This window comes from Varroa destructor, unplaced genomic scaffold, assembly GCF_002443255.2.
Source record: "Varroa destructor unplaced genomic scaffold, Vdes_3.0 BEIS01000003.1, whole genome shotgun sequence".
Classification (NCBI taxonomy): domain Eukaryota; kingdom Metazoa; phylum Arthropoda; class Arachnida; order Mesostigmata; family Varroidae; genus Varroa; species Varroa destructor.
In genome coordinates this window covers 48,696,376-48,718,142 of record NW_019211456.1, presented here as the reverse complement: position 1 = coordinate 48,718,142, position 21,767 = coordinate 48,696,376, and the positions used below count along the sequence as shown (strand labels likewise).

General features: G+C 40.2%; 2 protein-coding genes and 1 long non-coding RNA gene across 3 annotated transcripts in view; 1 reads left to right on the top strand and 2 right to left on the bottom strand.

The window, feature by feature from the left end:
- The window catches only part of LOC111246341 (patronin-like), a 100,704-nt gene extending 98,470 nt beyond the window's left edge, over positions 1 to 2,234 (bottom strand). Inside the window, exon 1 of the mRNA XM_086984926.1 lies at positions 387 to 2,234. Coding sequence (XP_086841052.1) covers positions 387 to 446 — 60 coding nt within the window. The 5' untranslated portion in view covers positions 447 to 2,234. The remainder of the gene's footprint in view (positions 1 to 386) is intronic.
- Positions 2,235 to 5,286: 3,052 nt separating this feature from the next.
- On the bottom strand, positions 5,287 to 20,467 carry Atg2 (Autophagy-related 2). Its single transcript, XM_022795318.2, has 16 exons — positions 20,303 to 20,467; positions 16,540 to 16,803; positions 16,094 to 16,359; positions 15,591 to 15,777; positions 15,242 to 15,445; positions 14,861 to 15,073; positions 14,314 to 14,659; positions 13,462 to 13,784; positions 13,048 to 13,242; positions 11,875 to 12,674; positions 11,217 to 11,519; positions 10,635 to 10,801; positions 9,380 to 9,777; positions 8,875 to 9,181; positions 8,184 to 8,689; positions 5,287 to 7,937 (listed from the first exon to the last, which is right to left on the bottom strand). Exons 1-16 carry the CDS (start codon positions 20,465 to 20,467, stop codon positions 7,041 to 7,043), a joined length of 5,541 nt encoding a protein of 1,846 aa, XP_022651053.1. The 3' UTR covers positions 5,287 to 7,040.
- LOC147757074 (uncharacterized) lies at positions 19,364 to 21,707 on the top strand. The gene is made up of 2 exons (XR_015324722.1): positions 19,364 to 19,584; positions 20,335 to 21,707. It is a non-coding gene; the product is annotated as an uncharacterized LOC147757074 (long non-coding RNA).
- The last annotated feature ends 60 nt before the right edge of the window (positions 21,708 to 21,767 follow it).

The window sequence follows — 21,767 nt, the reverse complement described above, 5'->3', positions numbered from 1 at the left end:
ATTTACTGATCAAATAGCTTATTCAGCACTGCAGGAAACATGCGTTACCTAACACTTCACTTAGGCACTTAAGACTGTCTCACCAATGCCTATAATATTAAGGGGCCATTGTATATTCAAAGAATACAAACTCAGCACGGCAGCTTCATTTCAATGAACCTCAATAAATCAGAAACAATTGGACGCTATTTTTGTTTTCACTAATAGTTATGGGGAGTACCGACTAGATACATAATTCGATTGGTACATGTATTAATATATACCAAATTCGGAGCACACTTGTTTGTGAGGATGGAAACTCAATATACGATTTTAGTTCACAATTTTGCACTACTCCAGCCTTCTGTATTACAACTATAAGGTTACTACAGAGAAAAACGACTTACCTTAGGAAAGTTGTACTCTTCTGGAGGACACAATTCGAGGCTTTCAATGTCTGAATCCATAGCGCTACTTATATCTGCTCTAATTTGAAATAATTTAGTCTGAGATTTTTCCTTCTAATTGCCAGATAATAGAAAGCTACGTTTGTTCCTCAACGACAAGGCACTTCTCCTTTCCACTCGGGCTACCCTCACAATTTTATAAAATGTATATCCAATAAATCTAATACGATGACTACGTTGACACTCGCAACGCAACACTCCGGGCGTGTCCATCGACTTCAGAGGTTTCTGCACAGCCTGTTTAGTCCCGCCGCGTCGAAGCGCCTTCAGTACTATCCCACACCTAATGGAAGCTCTGCTTCTAATCTTTCCTCGAATCGCTTCCGGAATGCACAATTTTTAGTGACACGCGAGAGACAAAGTAGACATGCTCGTTTCGTTCAAACAAAAATGGTTTTGTTGTTTCCGTTATTTTTCTTTTCAAACGACTATTCCAGGCGACTAAGCGAGGTTATCCAAGCCACGTTGCGCCTTGTCGAAAACAACTCCGGGGATGTTTTAAGCCTGGGAGGGGGTATTCGAGGCATTTGGGCTAAAGTTGCCCAGGCGTATAAAGGCGGCCGCGCCGCATTCCTGCGACACCGATTGGCAACCTTCCTCACTACGCACTGTAAGTAAGCATCCAACTAGATCCACTGAGCAGAGCCTAAGAATGACAGAAAGCAGTATCTTCATAGAGCACGGTACTTCATACGGCTGGGACGCTCTATTTGAACTTTTTCGCCCTACGACTTCCCGCGTACGACCGATCAACGACCGCATACATTCAACGCTTCGATTCCACGACTATTTTTGCTTTGTAATAATCGCTCGCTGCTTTTCTTCGCCCAACGAGCTCTTCCGACTCTATGTACCCCTATCTATAACGCTAGCTTTTTTTTTCTCTCTTATGCGGTTCGTCGCTTCTCTCACTATTTTTCTCTGTAACACTTCAACAGCACTTCAACACCATGGCGCCCGCACAGATCGGTGCTCTATCGCCGTGACCACCATTACCAGTCGACGTCAGTGGCAGGCATTATTCTGCTGCACAATTTTATTAGTACACCTTCAACCGACAACTGCTGCAGTTGGTGTTGCTGTAGCTGCTTCCTTTCCTGATGAACTTTGATTGTTATGGGTGTCGTAGGCTTTTGTCGTTTTTGTACGGTCACAATGGCTGAAGAATAATTGAGAACACTCCGACACGTAACGATAGCAACGTTCATTCCAGCATCTCAAATGATGAATAAATGTCGAATAGAGATGAGAAATCTTTTACTGCTGAAACCCTGAGCGGGGCGGGCGGAGGAAGCTATTTCATGTTGTAAGACATTTATCTGTATCTCGAATTGGACGCACGCATACTCTCAATAGACACGGAGAGTGGCCGTGATGCTAGGCTGAACAATAGAATACCGACGACGATGAGCGATTCGAGCTCCAAACGACTGCGTTTGGCGTCGAACGCGCTACCTGCCGCCGGTGACAATTCTGAGGCGGCTAGCGAGACGTTGTCAGCTGTCCAAATTCGGTGGTCTGCCCGGGAAGACCGCACCTGTCACGTAATTCCCGATCAACCCGGTGTTACCGCTCCACAGCACTGAAAACCGCCTGTGTTTCCCACTGCCTGTCGTCGTGCTAGTGGTCGTACTAGCTAATCTCCCTGCCTGCCTACCTAACTACAGTGTAAGTATTCATCCGGTGGATTGGCCAGTAACTACCTAGCACCAGGCACCACCTTCTTCTTTGCATAACACACACACTACCGAGCATTCAACACAACAAACAGACAGACAGAAGACCTACACTCACCCATGGCGGCGGAAATCAACACAGGACGCTGCTGCTGCCAGGCAGGCAGGCAGACAGAAGGAAGGCAGCTAGCCAAGGGGAGGTGGCTCGCTAGATCGCTTACTAGATGGATGCAACAACGACAGCAGTAGTCAGCTAACACAACAAAGTCATCGACACAGAGGCCAGACATGCGCCAGAGATCGAGTACTACATCAGACACAAGTTTGTCCCATACATATAGCCACAACACAAACAACCAAAACAAAAAAAATACGTTCGGCGTTCCACACACGCCGCCATGTTGTGGCGATGGCGATATGCCCTCTGTGGAAAGGTGATCACGGTAGCCATCGTTGCTGCCGTTGTCATCGTCGTGAAGAGCAGACAATCGCCAGGAGCGCCTAAACATTATTGGAATGTATTTTACTATTATACATACACCCCTGCAAAGTTTGATCGACAACTCTCAGACACATTGGACAGTGTATGCGACATCTAACGGGGTCCGTCGACCACAGGGCGTAAATGCGAACAGTATTTATTGGAGTACAAAACTCACCTTGAAAAGTACATATTATCATTTACAATTGATAAGAAATCTGTCATGATCGTAAATGTCAGGTCCGTTGAACTTAATATATCGAAGCTTTATAAACAAAATGATAAATTCTAATTTAATTATTTCCCAGTCCTGGGCGGTGCTAGACCAATAGAGTAGATGACCTAGTACTACTTTACTATGGTGCAAGAAATATGTAATAGACAAAATTAACTATCGAAAAAAAAATCCAATTTATACAGAATTTAGTTCAATATAAAAAAAAAATATGAATTTGCTATAATCCGCCTTAGCAATAGGGACTCTTCAGTTCGCTAAGTATCCACTTGATTTAGTTAAATTAAAAATGATTGAGCAACCAGTATTTAAAAAAAGGCATGCAAAATCTTTTAGTACGCACATGCCGATTGCAAACCTTCTGCAACCTGCAATTTATAAGCTAGTTTAACCTAGTTCATTCACGGAGTAGATTATATTGAGGCATCACTTTTTTAAAACATTTTCAGCCAAAGCTTTTGAAAACCGAGGTTATTCTGTCATTTGAATGGTAGATAAGTTATTAGACTCGCGTAAAATTTTTGGCTGAGTCGCCTTTTTCACTTCACTGCTTAACGTTATCATTTTGCAAGATGCTCCCAGCTGCTCCTGGTGTGCGGCCCTGTTTTATAGGTAGGAGAATATTTCAAGTACAATTTTCCACCAGAAGCTATTATCTTGTATAATCTATAAGGTTAATGATCCGTATTTATTTAATTAACAGGTAATATATGTTTCAAGAAACGCGATATCTACGTCCTTTTAGCTAGTTTTAAGGTGGCGGCTGCCTAGACACTGTAAGAAATACAACTAGACTTGCAAAAGCTCGACCGTTTCATACGAACAAGCTGCTGTATCAATATTTGCGTAATATAATTTGCAGTGCTTCAATAATATGGGTACTGTGTTTAATTTTGTAACGATGTCGGCCCATAATCTGCATAGGGTGAGTTGTTACTGCTCTGTGTATGCCGTCCATGTTTTTCTCTGGCAAAAAAGACTATTTCTTCCCTTGATCAATTAAAGATTAGATCGCGCTCATTGACAACTTTTGTTTAACATATTTTATCGCTCTTTATCTTATAGATCTTATAAAGTAACTAATTCTAATATAGACAACGATCTATTATTGACAATAATCAACTACCACATATGCTTCATAGTAATGACATTGCTGACGCATCCGAATGGAGGAACACATAATTGAACTAGAATTCGTCCAAGCAAGCTGCTCAAAACTCACTTTGGTAGCCTTTCTAGCCCATGACTTATGCATTAATAACTCCGTTTTCCACAGTCGCGTGATATGTATAATATCACAAAAAAAAGAACTAATGTATCTGTACTCTTTGATATAGCGTACGGTTTTGTTAGTAACATTTATTACTTCGGGTATAGGTGGTTACTCCGGTATTACTTTGCCTGTTCATTGAAGTTTCAATTTGCTCTGACCAGCTCCTGAGCGGCCCTCAGAATTCATCAAATAAAGAAATCTTACAGGTTCAGAAAATCAAGTGTTCAAATTATATTAAACTTTTTCTTGCCGTTTTCATCCCATTATATGTTAGTACGAATATAATATGTTAATTATGGCTTTAAAACGTGTCGATTTTCACTATATCATTACTAAGGTAGAATGTAGGGCTTATAATTATGATTTATTGCGTTTGTATGATCGAGAGCAACGAGTCAATTGCGAAGTGACCAAATGTTGTCAAATGTGGTTGACATACTTAATGTGAGGAGATTTCTTTGAACTTGGAGATCACGTCTACAAACCCATAAAGAGAGAACATGATCGAATGAAACATAGCTGAGCATAATTACATATCGACTTTGACGTACCATTGTTATACTTTTGGAAGCATATGCAAGCATTGAGTATTTCGACCGTAGAGTGCGCCGTCGCCCGTAACACTACGAGATAGCATTTTCCTAGATATGCGACGTACGATTTTCCGAGTCACCGCTACGTGTGCTCTACAAAATTTACTGAGCACAGACAGATACTATGTAGAAAGACCATCATCCTTCGTCTCAGCCCAGTGTGAAAACAAGTCTCTTGACGCACAAGTCAGTCGTTTAGTCAATTTTTGTTGTTTGTGGGGCTCTACAAAATTGAACTAGCTCCTATATTTGCTCCCTCTATAAGATCGTAATAATATATAACTTGAACCAAAAACGAAGATTTGCATAGCAAAGTACCACCTTTTCTGAGCAGTGCAGTGAGTGGTTGTGGAGGATGTACAAGCGATTTCATGAACACAGCCCACCTGCATTCCTTCTTTACATGTAACACACGAGGTCTTTCTACTCAGTAGTTCATCCTGTTTGTGTGAACAAACGTACGATTTAATTTTAACTGATCCGTTTTTCCGAGTAAGTATTACTGAGTGGCGCATATCACCCACTGCAGTATTTAATGAAAGGCATACAGAAAACATAATGAAAGACAATCATAGCAAAAAATGCTCTAATAACCAAAATAGTCATTTTGTTTTATTTACACGAGCGTAAATGTCATATTATCCGTACTATCTACTCAGCATTTGTCGACCAAGGTCTCTTTGCTGGAATTATTATACTATTAGGTTCGCCATAAAATATTAATCAGTGACCGTCAAGGCCTGAATGTGGCATTATAGAATTTTCCTTGTCCTCACTTCCGTAGTCATTGTTGTCTTCACTGTTAAATTGGTAGCGATGGTACAATAACATAGATATTACTTTCAATTGTAATAGATATTGTCGTTTTACTCACAGTTCATTCCTTTCTTCAAAGCACTTTTTTCTACAACCACATACAAATACACACGCACACATATATACGCATATCCCCGTATCGAACGTAAGCATTGTTTCCACTTACTATGACCTTATTTAACTCACATAGTGTGCTTCTATTTATCGCTGTCTTGTGTTTTAAAGCATAATTATGTTTTTTACTAAATACTCAGCTTTCCAATGAGTAAAAATTCTCTAGAGTTAACCATCTTGTACTCTGTCGCATACACACACGCATACAAGCAGAACAAGCGTCCTTGGCTTCACCAAGTCATACGTTTTTGCTACGAATAAGAGAAAATCGGTCCTTTTCCTATCCTCAAAACAATACGTGTGTATAAGGCATAACGCCCTGTACACACCATCTTGCTACAAAGCTATTGCGGTATTGGAAGCAAAAATATTGTCTAATAATAATAATAATAGAAATATCTGTATATAAGTGATAGCATAGTTCACATTGACGTAATCTTAGTGAATGATCCATATGCATATGGGCGCATTGTCTTTTTCCTCTCTTTCTTAGTTTATTCTTTTTTTTTTTTTGTAAAACACGGCGGGTATTACAAAGAACATAGGCATTCACGCAGAGTGGAAAGGGGCCCGGCGCAGACTAAGACTACAAATTTATTTTTATGTTCAGCGGACCGGATGTAAATAAATCAATTAGTTAATAGTTTGAACGTGATTCATGATCAATTTGCGTGCCGTCCACTGATGGCTTAATTTTCATTTTGCTAGACGGAATTCCATCTATGGAGCAACGGCCGTAGCCATTTTATTGCATCTTCAAATACACAGCTAATTTTGCATTCATTTTTAGCTCCCTTAAAAACATAGCATAAATGAATCTTATATTTTGTATTTTTATTCTTCTTCTCTAATGAGTCCTCTTTTCTTCTTTTCTGGTGAGTTTTGCTTACGACCGCAATTCTTTTAATTAATCGTTTCTCCGACAAGTACTATAATAACATAGTATAATTAATAATGCTTTCATGCTATTATAACTACTAAATCTTGTGTCAAACAGCTCTGTTAATATCACACGATTTTGTTTGAAAAAAAACAAGAAGAACAAGCACTCATCACGCGCCATCGGGTGCAAAGATCCTTACTCAGTGGTCATATACTTAAAGTAACTATATGACAATGCATGAGGTTATTTTCCTCCAGTCAGTTTTGGCTTCTTGCTCCTTCCCTCCGCTCCTTTTATTTCCTCCCTATACTTTATTTCTGTTACTATTTTTCACGCACCTAATAAAACGCCATGTTTGAATCATTGTCTCTCACTTTGTTTTCCCATTCTTGATACGAGCTTTTCAACAGTAGGTAGACATACTGTGTAAGTCCACATACAACAATGGAAACAGCAATCAATCAATAACGATATCGAAAGTACATCAGTGTGCAACGAAAGTGTACGGATACAGTGAACCTTTTTAATTCATCTTCCCGTTGTGAGGCTTCTTCCATTTGTCTAAGTCTTCTTGTCGAGCCTCCGGCACCAGTTGGTATTTAACTCCATTGAGTACGTTGTTGGTAGCCACGGTCGCATCTATAATCGGCCTGACCATGGCAGGGGGTATCTGGCGGAGAACTTCACCAACTGCTCCCGTTACACCTTTGCTATTGCGGGTGTCAGTGGCCGCAGCTGCAGCTAGAGTGCGTGTTGTGTCCTTGATACCGTTAGCCATAACGATGTAGGCGTTGTGGACGCCCTCTCGAAAATCAAGAGGCTGATGTGACACGGGTGGCATTATTGTTTGGCCTGCTGTTGGCGATAGAAGATTATACGCTAGTTCAGCTGCTTGTTGGATTGTACTAACAGCGCGTTCTGTCAAATCGAGAAAAGCAAGAGCAGCGTTGGTACCAAACGACTTCGTCCCTTTCTGGAAGCCGCGCACGATTTGACCATCTTTTCTGTACGATTCGACCGGTAGTACGACCAGATCACGGACGCCAGAGACCAATTTCACAATAGAATGCATAGGACCCACCGAATAGGCCACGTTGTGTAACTGTCTTTTTGTTATGTCGTTGTACCATTCATCCACGACATATTTTCTTAGCCTGTCGTAACCTTTAACGTTGCGTTTCTTCATATTCTTCAAAGTGAGCTCCATGCACGAGAAACTAGCTAAGCCCATAATTAGTCCACTGACAGCACCGTTATCGAGATTAACGTGCCTGCCGCGGTAATCAATTATGATAGGCACATCGGGACTGAAAACAAATGACTGAATAAACATGGCTGGAACCTCAAGAGGTTGTCCAGCCGGAGAAGCCAAGCGCGTTCGAGGAAGATTTGGGGCCGCGACTGTCATTGACCCGGTTACCTAGAAAAATATAATTTCATATTATATTAACACATTCTGTGAAAAAAGAACTTTGTAACATACTCGACAACTGATTATTGTTATCAATATCACTTAGAGACGCTAATGGGCGCATGCTTGTTATATAAAGCAATACACGGTATATTGTTAATCAATATGCAAATAATTTTCTCTCTCAACAGGATCTTTACTCTCTTCCATCCCCGATAGCATCGCGCTGCTTTTACATCTTCAGCAATATCTTACCGCAGTGAAGAAATCCGTAAGAAATATTAATGCGTCCTGGTCGACATTCAACCGAAGGGGTTTCACCGATATGTATATTGAGCACTCATTCTCAGGAGCCATCTGAGATCTTTTAAACGTCAGAACGTTGGCATTCGCCTGGCGGGGTAAAGAATCACTGCTGTACTGGTAGAGGAATTTGTTAGCTTCCGATGTAGGCAGTTTATCGATGATTTCGACGTCTTTGATGTAGAGACACTGCCTTGAGGCTTTCGTCTCACCGGGCGCGTATAATTCATGTCGGAAACGGATCTTCGTAAGAGCCAGCTCCATATAATTGTTTGTCATTCGACCCTGCCCTCCTAACGTCTTCAAATCAGTTATCCGATCCATGACCGTGCGTGACTCTCCAAAATCTGTCCCTCCGTAAATAAACCATACGAGCTTCTGTTGTTGGAAAGTATAGCTTTCCACTGGGTCTGGGTAACCTTTGGGAGCTTTTAATTGATCCGTTTTTTCTGATGGAGCTGCAAATGAAAATGTCGAACAGTACGTTGTTATCTTGTATATGATATTGGATGTAACAAAAATATATGTAATTTTTTTTAAAGCGAAAGCCACGAATTAAAAGAGCTATGAATGAACGAATAGCTTACTACTGAAATAACGTTAGAAACCGCACTTTTGGTTTTAAAATGGCATATTTCCATACCCTTGAGGTAGTTGTCGATCAATACGATCTCGTCTCCATTAATGACGCGAATTGACTCCTGCGTTTTATCCCTAAGGTGTCCAGACCCGGGCAAATCCTCAAGGATTAAAAATTCATTATCCTGACTTGCACTATAAAATACGGTTTTATCCGCTGGTGACGAATCCGTGCCGTGATCGAACGATGGAGACCTGGACGAAGAACTGAACTGGGAGAGTCGCTCATCGGAATGGGATCTGTCATCAGAATCAGACATCGCGTCCTCCATGTTCTCAACTATATCATCATAGGACGGAGGTGCTGCTGTCTGCGTGTGGACAATAATATGTATCAGTCAATGAATATGCATCAGCCAATGAAGGGCATAAAAGCGATCCAGCAACAGAACTATATGGAGTCAATTAGGTAGCTTTTGCGATAGAGCCTTTGTAAAATGTGCAAAACGGGAGTGCATATGAAGTTGATCAAATCACATTAAAAACACCAGAACGAAAATTTTTCGTACCGGACAAGCCTGCGACAACGGAACGTCATTCTGAAGCTGTTCAAAACCCTGCTGAGGTGGACTATTGCTTGCTAAGCTGACTGACGAACTTCTATGGGGCTCGCTGGGAGTTCGCTCCCTGGTAGCAACCAGATCGCCATCATTTGAAACATACATGGCTATCGCCTGTAGAGCGCGTAATGAATCTGCACACGTTCTAATCTGCAGTTCATTATTGGATGCTGTGAACTGCAGAGCAGGAGCGATGACGGTATCCGTTTCGGGTGCAGGACAACTCTTGAGATATGCTGTCGAACCAGGAGAAAAGGAGCATTCAGGTGAAGACTGAGTTTGGTGTGAGGAGCCGGTTAACACGATTCGAAGGTCCAACAGGTCGGCGTAGATCACACATACGTAATCTGTAATTGAATACGTTTCACATAAATCGGGTTTCCTTCAATACTTTATATGAGTATCTTACCAGCTAGGCGTCTCATTACAGTTTAACGCACCACGTTTATTCGGGCAGCTTGTGGTCATAACAAATAAAAACTTTTAGAATCTGTATAGATATTGAAAACTAAGAATGGAGTTATTTAAGTTCAAATAAACATATGACTGTGATCTTATAACTATTACCATTAATATCAAAACCGACGGCCTTCGCCACTCAACTTGTTTTGAAGCGATCAGTGCTACATTGGCACAATATCCACCCCTTTTGCCCACAAAGGCTGCGCCTAACCTAAATTGAATTCTACAAGTTCTAAGTTACGTTTCAATTTGTTACAATTGTTCTAATACGTTCGTTATCGCGTCGCAGTTATCCTTATTACTAATGCGGTTATCCCATCACGTTTTACGATTAACGGCATTTTCCATTCCACTACTTCTCCTTACCACATTGCCCAATTTGACCACATGCCAGCAATATTTCCATAAGCTTATCTTGATTGTTCAGTCGTCCTTATCGAAATATCGCCCTGTTGTGTTCTAGTTTGTTCTTTTTAACATAAAATCAACTTTTTCTGGTCACGTCGTTCTCGTCACAATATGTTCGCGTCAAGTCAGGTCCAATAAGAAAAGCTGGTAAGCATCGTTCGAGCTTTTTTGAAGATAGTCGGCCAAAATATACATACAAAATATATATATGTGCACCCTTCCGTTTAACAGTATAGAATAAGATTGTTATTACAGAGCACATGACAAATGTCAAAAAGGACAGCTAACAAGAAAATATATTTTACAAAATCATTTCAATTCCGTGAAATCGTACCCTCTAGTATATCGGCTGTCTTCCTCTTGTCGATATTGCATGCAACGAGAAGGCTGGTATTTTCGAAGATAAGTCGCAAGGTAGACGCTGAAGATTTGGGCACAACGTTAGTTGACAGAGAGAAGTTCTCAATGCTCAGGATCAAACTGTACGGAATGTAATTGGGTCTGCAAGAAGAAAAACGAAATAATGGTTACTACGTTTAACATACTTCACTTACCGCTTTGTGTGTACTAAACAAGGTTAGGTTCTTTATCCTGTTTGTTTTTCACTAATAAAACTCCAGAAAAGCCGATAGTCCTGGCTACAATTTAGTACGTCAAGTTTTAAGTAAGTAATTTAATGTAAGTCAAAAGACCATTTTAAACAGTTAATTAGAAATTATGATACTGTACAAGTAAGATAAGTGCTATTTGGCCTTAGCTCTACTTAGAAAGGTATAAACAAATAGAAGACCGCTACTTTCGTAGTAACGTGCATTATAATTTATGCCCATATTAACACTATTTTAGTCTACATTGGTTGCTAAACACCAAAGAGCCACGTCGTAAACGAGGTTGATAATAGCAGCCCGTAAGTTACCTGTAATCAATGATGGACCTCTCAAGGTTGAAGTGTAGCTCAGTAACGATAGACGAGGGAACATGCCCAGCAATAGGCATGTCCCTTAATGTGGCTAGTTCCATTAGCTGTAAAATCCACAATTGCCTTGAAGGAGTCATTTCGTGAGACCATGCCGTTTCTTCAACACTCACTGCCATCGTCATTTTCTTCATACGTGCGGTGGGCTCTGCGCGTATCCTGAGCACGAAACAAAGCATTTCCTTTTTTGGTTGATTATTAGCAGATGAGCGACGTAGCTTTCCGAAGGTGTCCTTATGAATCCTTTGGTAGCGACAGCAATAATAAAAACAAGAGGGAATGGGACAACTAATTACAACTTGTTTTACTGAACAATTGTAACAAGTTCTATCACCAGAGTGATCATACAGGAAAAAAAGGAGTGATTATACAGAGCCGGTATGATTATACAAGGCTGAACAAAAGAGTTCAGCCATGCAAGTGCTCAAAAGCCTTAATAATTCGTCCATCTGTGTGTTTTAGTTAACATAGGATTCTGTTTTTTCGTAGCAAAGTTACGCATTGCAGTGTATACTCAAATATTACTTATTTTAATTAGAGACGCATCATCGAATATTTCTTGCACATTTTTGCTCTTATTTTTTTTTAATTTTCTAACCTTTGAAGCAGCCTTCGTGTTCCCTTTTTGGGTAGCATCATATCTTTGCTGAGTTCCTCATGTGTCTCTGTCGGTTTCTCGTTGTGCGCCTCATGATAAACCTCAACATCAGTGGCATGCAGCATTACAAAGCCCTCATTGGCATCGCCCTGATACCCGTTGACCACATAAAGCTGTATTTGTTGAGGCTTGATTTGGAACGAGAAATATTCGCTTTTTTCAGCGCAGCCATGGCCAACCAATACACATGCATTGTTCACCGTCAGGGACAAACAGAGCAGATTCTGCTCGAGAAGACGTAACCTGTGATCTTCGACACAGGACTCAGGAGCCACCGAGTAGAAAAATTGCTCTCCTGCATAACTTCTCTCAAAGCTGTTCCGCTCTAGGAATGGGTTTTTCTCAGTATTAAGATCTGCTGCCTCCGGGGGAGCAAAGTAGGCTTCGCAGCTCGGTGTATATGCTAGATCGATAAGAACGCGATTATAGATTATTTCTAACAGCTCACGATTGGCAAATTCGACTATCACTGTGGGTAAGGATATGTCGACAACAACCTTCGAGTTCATCTGACACTGCTCGTAGAACGCTTGTATAAGTTTGCTTTCACCAGCGAGTATTGCTTCTTCCCCACTGGTTTCAGAGGGTGCCACATTGCGTGTCTTAAAAGGGCCGCTTTCGTTAAACTTTCCGTACATAGACTTGGTCATGTCGATCGAACCTGTACCACGTACAGGCATTGAGCACATGGAGTCCATCAAAGGATTCTCTTGTAGAAGGTTACGCTCTGTAGAACTAACCTGTAACAAACAATCAAATCTTATTCTCTATCTTAAGATATCCTCTATCTTGCGTTATTTTAGCACGAAGGTGCAATCATTTTTCTTTGAAAGCGCAGTATGATACACCAATATCTGAAATGAAAAGAATTATTCGTTCTGGTTGTCACACTTTAAAAGAACACGAATGTACCAACATCTGAATATGGACCAACCAATTCTTGAACCTTTCATGATCGGATAACCTACGAAACGTTCTCAAATGGCAAATTTTCGTAATCCATACGTCTAACATAGTTATGTTAAAAACAGTTTCTCATGTTCTGTACGAGACACCTTAAAGCGATCGATAGCTCATGTAAAACTGCTTAATTTGCCAGCTGTCATTACTTGCCTTGATAATAATGGACGCTGCTCCACAACCGATATCATCGGGATCTGAAAATACTCTAGCTAACTGGATCACTTCGTTTATTTTGGATGCATCCGGGCGGTAGTCCGCAAACCCGCATTGGAATAAGATCTTGAGTTCGTTACACAAAAGGTCGTTTGAGAAATTTCCCTGTATATAAATCTTTTCAAGTGTAATCTGAAAATAAATCCACAAATCATGCGATGCCGATTTACATCAACAATTCCAGTTACGGTGAGCCATTAGGTTACATTCGTGTATTGTGTGTCTCATTTAATCCGAAACACTAAACATCCTATTAAACTATAAGGCACTTGATAAAGAACAAAAATACACCAAAAATAGAGTAATCCCCGCTGTTTCAAGTGCGAGGCAAAGAAAAAACGTTATACTCACAGTGAGTGCGTCAGGTCGAAGCTCCTTTCTGATATTGGCTACTTCTAGTGCTTGGAAACGAAGATCAGAGCTTAACCGAGGGCAGTTGATTTCAATGTTGAAGGCATGCGGTTTAGCCGAATGATCCTCGAATTTTTTATTCCCGGACGTTGCGGCAGGTGTTTCAAACATCTCCAATAGTTGTAACTCCAACAGACGATCATATTTTAAATGCACTACTCCAAAATCGCACTTGACATCCGAGACAGGTGTCTTACCCGACGCAACTGAATTGCTGTATCTGTGATTCACCATTAGCCGAAGGAAAGGTAGTGGACCGCCACCTATATGGATGAAGGGAAACAATAATGATCAATACTATTTAATTTATTGGTCGTGATGCCTTTGTACCTTGAAAAACATCAAAGGGTGAAAAAACTTGATAATTAAAGCGTTTCACACGGTAATAAACATAACAAAGTAAGCGTCGCGAGAAATAAGAAGTAACTTACAGCTTCAGGTTGCACACTAACCTTATCAAATATAAAGGGCAAAGCAACGTTTATTTTTTACACGTTTGTAAATATCGTTACTATAAATATTTTTTTTATGAACCTAATAAATAGAACAACTCTTGCATGGTAAAAAGAGGTGTTCCGACACTGTTGTTCAAATAACAATCTATAATCAAAAGCAACATAGAATTATACATTAGTCTTGACAAACTGAATATTAATCAAACGCATCTTTGAAAACCGACTAGGAAAAATGGGGGTCGATGCAAGATCTACCTATTTAGTAAACACAGTAAAGTGGGACGTCATACTAAACTAAAAAACTTCCCCCCCTCAATTAACTAAATGTATTTCGCACCTTGTTCTTTCGTTCCGTTGTCAGCTTTAAGGTGACCTTCAACAATACTCTCGACCCAATTCTTTTTGCCGCGTACCAAGTCGGCATTGGAGATTGTAAGTTTAAATTCGACAAAACGTTGACTCAATGACGAATATGTACGGCCCTTTAACTGGACTGGATGAAGGACAAGTCGAAAATGTTTATCGGGTAGAAATTCCGAAGTGGTCACTGTTATTATATCACGCAAGGGCACCCCATCAATCTCTTTGAAGAACTTTGCGTAACCGTTGTTGTTTTTACTCAGTGTGTTGGCTTCATTTGCTTCGTCCCTTTCCTCATTAATATTTTGCTTTTCCAAAATAACCTGAAATGAAGAATATTTTGCCTGCCTACTATTACTGTACTACTTAATTGCCCCTAAAGTTCGTGAAGGGTTAGTGTACTCAGGCGTAGGATCATATAGGATCAACACCCCGATTTTAGCAACACTAATGAATACTCCGTGCTATAAGTGTGATATCTTTAACCAAGCTAGCAAAAAAAAATTCAAATCACTATGACGGACCATGTAAACTGTGCCGATATGAAGGCTAAATTCGCTTTGTATTGTTTTCTTATTTCCGCAGAGGATATCCGATGTCATCTGGGAGGTTGTCGGCGAATCATTCGAGTTCATGGGCAGATACTGTTCGTCATACTCATCGCCAGACCTGCCAGCCCACATATGTTGCGTGTTTCCCAGAGCGCCTATATTGGTTAAAGACGGAACGCTATCGAACTGCAAAGTAAGATGATGTAAAATGTAAATAGTTAAATTAGCTGTCGTTGATGCGCAAGCCTGTTAACTAACTTAGATAAAACAATCATGCGTACATTTAAAACAACTTGATAATCTTCCGTGGTACAAAAACTTGACACTTAGGCAAAAGATGCGGTTCTCTCTTACCGAAGAAAGTCGGCAGGGTCCGTTCAATTCTGTTTGAAGCTCGTGCTCTATCACAGCAAAATCTTTTGGACCAAATGCTGTGCAAGGCGATTCGTGGTGAACTCCGCTATCTGAACCTGTAGCTCCCGCGAATGAATTTAGGAGGGCGGTTAAGTGTAGTATCTGACGTGGTTCTATATATATTGGAACTTCCGACAGAGTCACCTAGATATTCAAAGTGAAGAGGAAACTGTCAGGATATGTGTAACTGACGTCTACACAATAACATGACCTAAGTAGTCTAACTGGTACATTCAATGGTTTGGTTTGATGGAAAGGTATATTCAATTCGCTAGTTTCTCCTACATACCTTTACACCAATTTTTGGAGTGGATGAATGATCTCCCCGGTCGTTACGATTGACGCAGATTTCGACTTCTTGAGGACCCTTAAAGAAAGCCACGGTAACTGGCGAGCTCTTTATTTCGGGGTTGGTTGCGCATAAAGGCCCACACGTCTTATGCAAACTTTGCTCAGTGCGCTTCGCGTCATTAAACCTTTAATAAAAAAAAAAAGCATTGCTACAGAAAAATGTGCTTGTCTATTATTATTACTGCGAAATAAACGAATAGCTCACTACATCCTCATAATTGATATCGAATAAGCTTTAGACTGAGTTTAAACACTACGTGTACAAATCTGCGTAATATAGACCTAGCTAGATCGTGTAATGTTACAAGGCAATGATTTAATATTGCAGCTTAAATTGTCTAGTTTAACATTTGGTACATATTTCGGGCATCAATAGCTTGCACTGTTTGACATATATATACATTTTGCATAGTTAAAAAAAATAGATTATTTTTCACGCACTTATCGACGAGAAATTCTACATCGCTAAGGATAACTTTTTTTGTTGAGCGGCTTGCCAGCTCTTCCAACATAGTTTTGTTATCGCTCGAGGCATGAGCATCGTGATATTCTAGGCTGCCCACTTTCACTTCCAGAGCTGTCCAAAAGTGATTTTCTCCTTCATGCATGATTTGCTCGACGCGGAAAATTGTGTCCGTAAATGAGACGATAACCCGATTAAAAATCGTTTCAATCGCCGCCGCGCATTGATCCAGTCCAGTGAGTGTCTATAAACACGCCAAACAATACAACGAAGGTATGAGATCACGGTATATAATTATATATCGATATATGGTAACCATCCCATATATGTATACATACGTGGCACTATCGCAAGCATAAACATACACTGATTAATTTTAAAAAACCTATATCAGTGACAGACTATGTCATCGCTAAACACTTACCTCAGTTTCCAAAGCCGGTTCGGAAGTTCGGAAAATTTCTTCGGCCATTTGCTTCGAGCTCATCATTGACGAGTACATACTTTCGAACAACGATGCCTCCTCCGCCCATGACGTAGGCTGTACCGTCAGCATCAAACCGGTAACTCGAATCCTCGAGTTGTCGGACAGAATGTTACTCCATGGTAATTCAACCCGCACGGACTCGATGTAACCATCAATGAATTGTATTGGCCAGTGTTGAGTCTCACTGAGCTCATTCAGTCCCTGGCGATATACCGATAAAAACGCGTTAAGCAAAATAAATTTTAACTCCAAATTAGTATTCTAAAAATTTAATGTTTGAGAATTTAGCAACATAAGGCGGTCAAAATAGAGTTTCAAATCCTACAGGTGCAATCCAATGTGACATTTTTAAAGCTTTTAGCTATAACATGTAACAACTGCCGGAGTAGTTAACGCATACGGTACGCATACCGAATATCGAAGACAACTCTTGAAAAACGTAATGCTACTCTTTGTATTTGTGACTATTTGCCTTAATTCATATGTCAAACCAAAGTTTGATATCTTCTGTGTCTTAACGACATTTACCTTGGAACTAGGTTCACGCCCATTACCGATAAACACTGAATTAACTACTTATAATCACAAAAAGCACGTGGAACGTACACTTATTTGCTTATCGTTACCATGCTGTTACTAAATTGCCAAACATTTTAGGAACTTTCAATGAAAACAATAAATTAAAAAAATAATGTAAAGCCTATCATAGGCTACAGACATCCCTATAATCTGACATGACCTTCTTAAATCTCAAGTCAGGCTTGGTTTTCCAAATGATTTCAGAAAATGTTTAGACTTGACAAGGTCTTCCATAATGTTAATATCAAAGCGTAAATGAGCTTTGACAGTGCCTGTCACGCGGAGAGGAACCCTTAGGAATAACGATGGCCGACAACAGGCCTCTAGCGAATATTCATGTTCATCGAGTGACATCACCTGGCAACAGCTAAGAAGAGCTGCGTCTCATACAACAGGCACCCAAAAGCTGCCACTAATGTAGCATGCATTCTTCCTTTTTTATATAGGACGAGCACCGACTTGCGAAAAGCAGTCTCTACAGCGTCTTTCTGGGCCTCCGACCGGTGTTTTAGCTTGCGATCACTGAATCTAGCGCTGTTCAGTCTCATTTATCTGCATAAGTATGTTGAGAAACTTTCAAAACATAAATCACAAAAGTAACGAAATTCGGTCGTGGAGGGACGCTATTAAATTTCGACTCAGGCTAACTACGTAAAAGTTGAAAGTCATGTCTAAATTGACATTATTTTTAATTGCCAAAGGTTTTTGACACACAAAAAAAAGCAAAAAATACTAGCTGCAGCGGCGTAGCTCATTAGTCCCCTAGTATTGCCTGTTTCTGTGATTATTAATTTCAGGTGTTTTTCAAAGCAACAGCAGGAAATATAAAACAATGATGTTTTTTTTTTTATAACTATATACAAAGTCGCCTATATTTATATCGAATTGATGTTTATGAATATGTGGGGTTGACGATGACACGTACGAGCTGACCCATATGGATACTCACAAAATATATCATATATCTTGACATAACAGTTTTAAATATTAAACATCCCACATTTGTACGATTGTAGGGTCGAGTATATATATATATATATATATAAACGGTAAGCAGACAAGACAAAAATCTCAACTATCTCTTCCATTTACGTTTTGTGCGATTTCAAAACGCTAACTATTAATACGCTTCGACCTCTTAAAGCATTATATTAATAATATTATTCAGAATATAATATTCAGAAAACATTTTGCTTTTTGGTGTGACAAAATTCCTCCCGGAACTTCCCAGCGCGATTTTGATAAAGATGGGTCTAGATCCATTTGTATCAATTTTTGAATACGAAAACTGTCGCAGACTGACTTTGAATATGCCCGTGCATGGCTCTCCGTAGTACGGAACGAACAGTATAAATGAGCCCTTGCATCATCCCGCAGTCATAATGGCTCTGTATCGCGTACTGTTAACTACGAATGTCATTCTTTGATGAATCAAATAAGCCGCGTCCAGCTATATTTCGTCGTTAATCCTTATAACACTCTATGGCAAGCTGTATCTAACGAACCTTTAAGCCGATCTATCAACTAGATACATATAAGAATATATAGGTACATTCAATTTTGTACATACTGTTCGTGGACGTTTTATTTAAAATTATCTTCTTCAGTTACTCGCGCGTTGCTGGTCCCAATGATAGCATCGCCTTTTTTTCGATGTCAATCGGAAGGAGGGGAATTGGCAGCATTACCGTCTTGATTCTCCAATTCATATGCCAAAAACTATGTTTCAAGACTTGCCACCCACAGACCAGGATACAACAACTGTTGTTTGCCTGATCATTTTGACTTATGCAGTTTCACATTGGCTGATACTATTGAAAATGACTAATATTCACAAGTTTAGCAAGCAGATAGCTCGTCTACTGTAATCGATATAAATCAAAATAAGATACACATGGTTTTCCACCACTCCTATACAATACAATGCCTATACAATACGTATTGGAAAACAGTAACGGTGGTTTTCCATAGGCATCTGCGATTGGCGTTTCTTCCGACAAAACGCACTCTATTTCTTTCATTTGTTAGTATGATCACTCGCCTATTACAAGATTGCGCCCTCTAAAGCTTTTTACGGCAACTACGTCTTGACTACCTGCATTATTGACCCGATCCGGCATACAAACTTCTGATATCGTACTTGAGAACATCGCATTCTGTTGTAAGCTTGTTTTTAGTTGTATCGACACAAGCATATACTTTTCTCAATCTGACTATCATTTTAGTAATCTGCTGTTGCTTTTCTCACGAAAGGCAGCAGTTGCTCAACAGTGAGCAGACTATTTAGTTGCTACCCCGAACAGAAACCCTGTCACTACAGCGCTACGAGTTCATTCGTTATAAGTGACACAACAGAAGCTGCAGCAAATACAGCCAGGCGACTAGCCGTTTGCCTGGCTAATAGTAAGCACACTGGCTAAGTCGTTTTTGTCTCTTTCTCAATAATAATAATAATTATTATTATCCGTAGAAACACAGCGTTGATAGCAGAACTATTATTCAAAATATAAATATATGGGGACCTCTCAATATGGCAGCCGACGTAATTTTCCAGCATATTGAAATCAATGACAGTACGCGACTTTCTCCAAATGTGAAAACTACATGTGTCTTTTCAAAACTATATCGTGGAAAAGTTTAATCTGGATAAAACACGACAGTGACAATCTTTTACAGAAGATTGTTGGCTAGGCTTTGTTGTCGTATGCAGTTTAGCATCCCGATGACAACGATTACAGCAACCTGGCAATGATGTTCGTCTTACTGAACTTCATTAACTAGCAATTTGCACCCTAAACGAAAGAATAGTCTTCACCCGTGATTGTGCCATATGTTTGGGTCCGTCTACGCGTATTGTGGCCATTGTTAGGCATTACATTAGTAACATTGAATTAAAATGTATGTACTCTATATGTACTGGATATAAACGAACTTGTGTTGTAGAAAAAAATGACATGAGCATAAAACAGCTTAGATAAAGGCCTATAATAAGGATGAGATGTGCTAACAACTAACCAACCAACTGAATATAGGGTGATAGAATTATTATTATTGTTATTATGTGTACTTACACAGGCACAGCTATTTACTAACATACATATATAGATCGATCTTTACACACCTTGACATCAAGCTCGACATTGGTGATTTCAGCAGCCCCACTACTTGACGACAACTCAAGGCTCAGCTGGTCAAGAGAAATCTTCTCAAGTATATAGTTTCCGAGATACCTCTGCAGAGCATAACGACAGAGTCGTTTCTTAATCGACTCGGTGAACAAATTCATTGCTGCTACTGCTGTCCTGGCAGCAGTTTACAAAAGCTAGTTCTTTTGCGGCGGCAGTGGGAGTCACTGATTACGCCGTGGCGTCCTACAGCAACGACGCGCACCACTACGCATCACGATCATACATTGGCTGAAGTGAAGTAATTAGAGGGAACCGCCAAAACGCGTAGCTCACTTCACAAGTTTATTGGTCGGCCACCAGTTTTGTGGGTTAGTAGTCAGTCGAAGCACGTCGCACTAGTCAAGCTAGCACGTCGCCTGGCGAGTGCACGCAGAACAGGACGAAGCCGGTGGCACTCACAAGAAACACAAGAACAAGTGATCGTTCAGGCATACATTTCTCCGTCCCCTCGTACAGGAACACGTTTAAGTGAAGGCTATAAATTCGATCACAGCGGCTGTTAGACTAACTAGAACTGTTCAAGTGACTGTTCCCAATCTGAGTTGTCCGTACGTGAGCGAACCGCCACCTCAGGCGGACAGGTTGGTTGTCAGCGATCAAACGCTGAACAAGCATCGATTCACGCGTCATATAGGTATAACCAAGTTCGGCAACTAGATTAAAAGAGGAAAAATGTCACAGACTGTACACAATACACCAATACCAACACGCATAAGGCAACAAGCGTAAGCATCAGACTTTGGTTCAAACAGATGATTTCGACTTCATAGCGACTAGATGGCATCACTCAACGACCAAATAAACAGGTGACCGATAACACGTACTGCATGCGCTAGACCGATGATATATGAATGTTAATGTTACACAGTTGTCGATATCGCGATGGGACTGCTTGGTGTTAGCACGGCTAAGGGTGGCCAGCGGACCACGGAGTAACTTTCTTCTTTTGCCATGTAAAACTGATCGACTGACATCATGTTCTCCATCTAACTTTTAGGCAGCAGAATGAAGGGAGACAGTAAATGATAAAGGCGTTGGTAATCATAACCCGCGTAATATGAATGAACGAATGAATTTATAGAACGAAAAACATCTTTGATAAGGTATTGTAACACGGGAAATATTAGCCCGTGACACGATAGGAGTCATTCTATTTAGAACGACTAAGCGATGTAATGATACTCACGGCAGCTGAAGGCTACTGCAAAGGGTAAATGTAATGTGCGCAAACGATGTTAACTTCTAGAAAATGCGATACAATCTGTCATAAGTGTTAGAAAATCAGAAACACGAGGAATAAAACTGTTTAAACCATTTCAAATATATTCGTACCCTGTATATCTTGGCTAATGACTAGTCTCATTTAAGTCTTTCAGAATTAATACTGATGGGTTTATA

Excerpts from the sequence above, each read along its gene's own strand:
- Atg2 (XM_022795318.2), bottom strand. The coding sequence starts at position 20,467 with ATGAATTTGTTCACCGAGTCGATTAAGAAACGACTCTGTCGTTATGCT. Across the intron at positions 15,446-15,590 it reads CTCCAAAAATTGGTGTAAAG|GTGACTCTGTCGGAAGTTCC; the intron begins GTATGTAGGAGA and ends TTGAATATCTAG. Across the intron at positions 9,182-9,379 it reads CGTTGTCGCAGGCTTGTCCG|ACAGCAGCACCTCCGTCCTA; the intron begins GTACGAAAAATT and ends GTCCACACGCAG.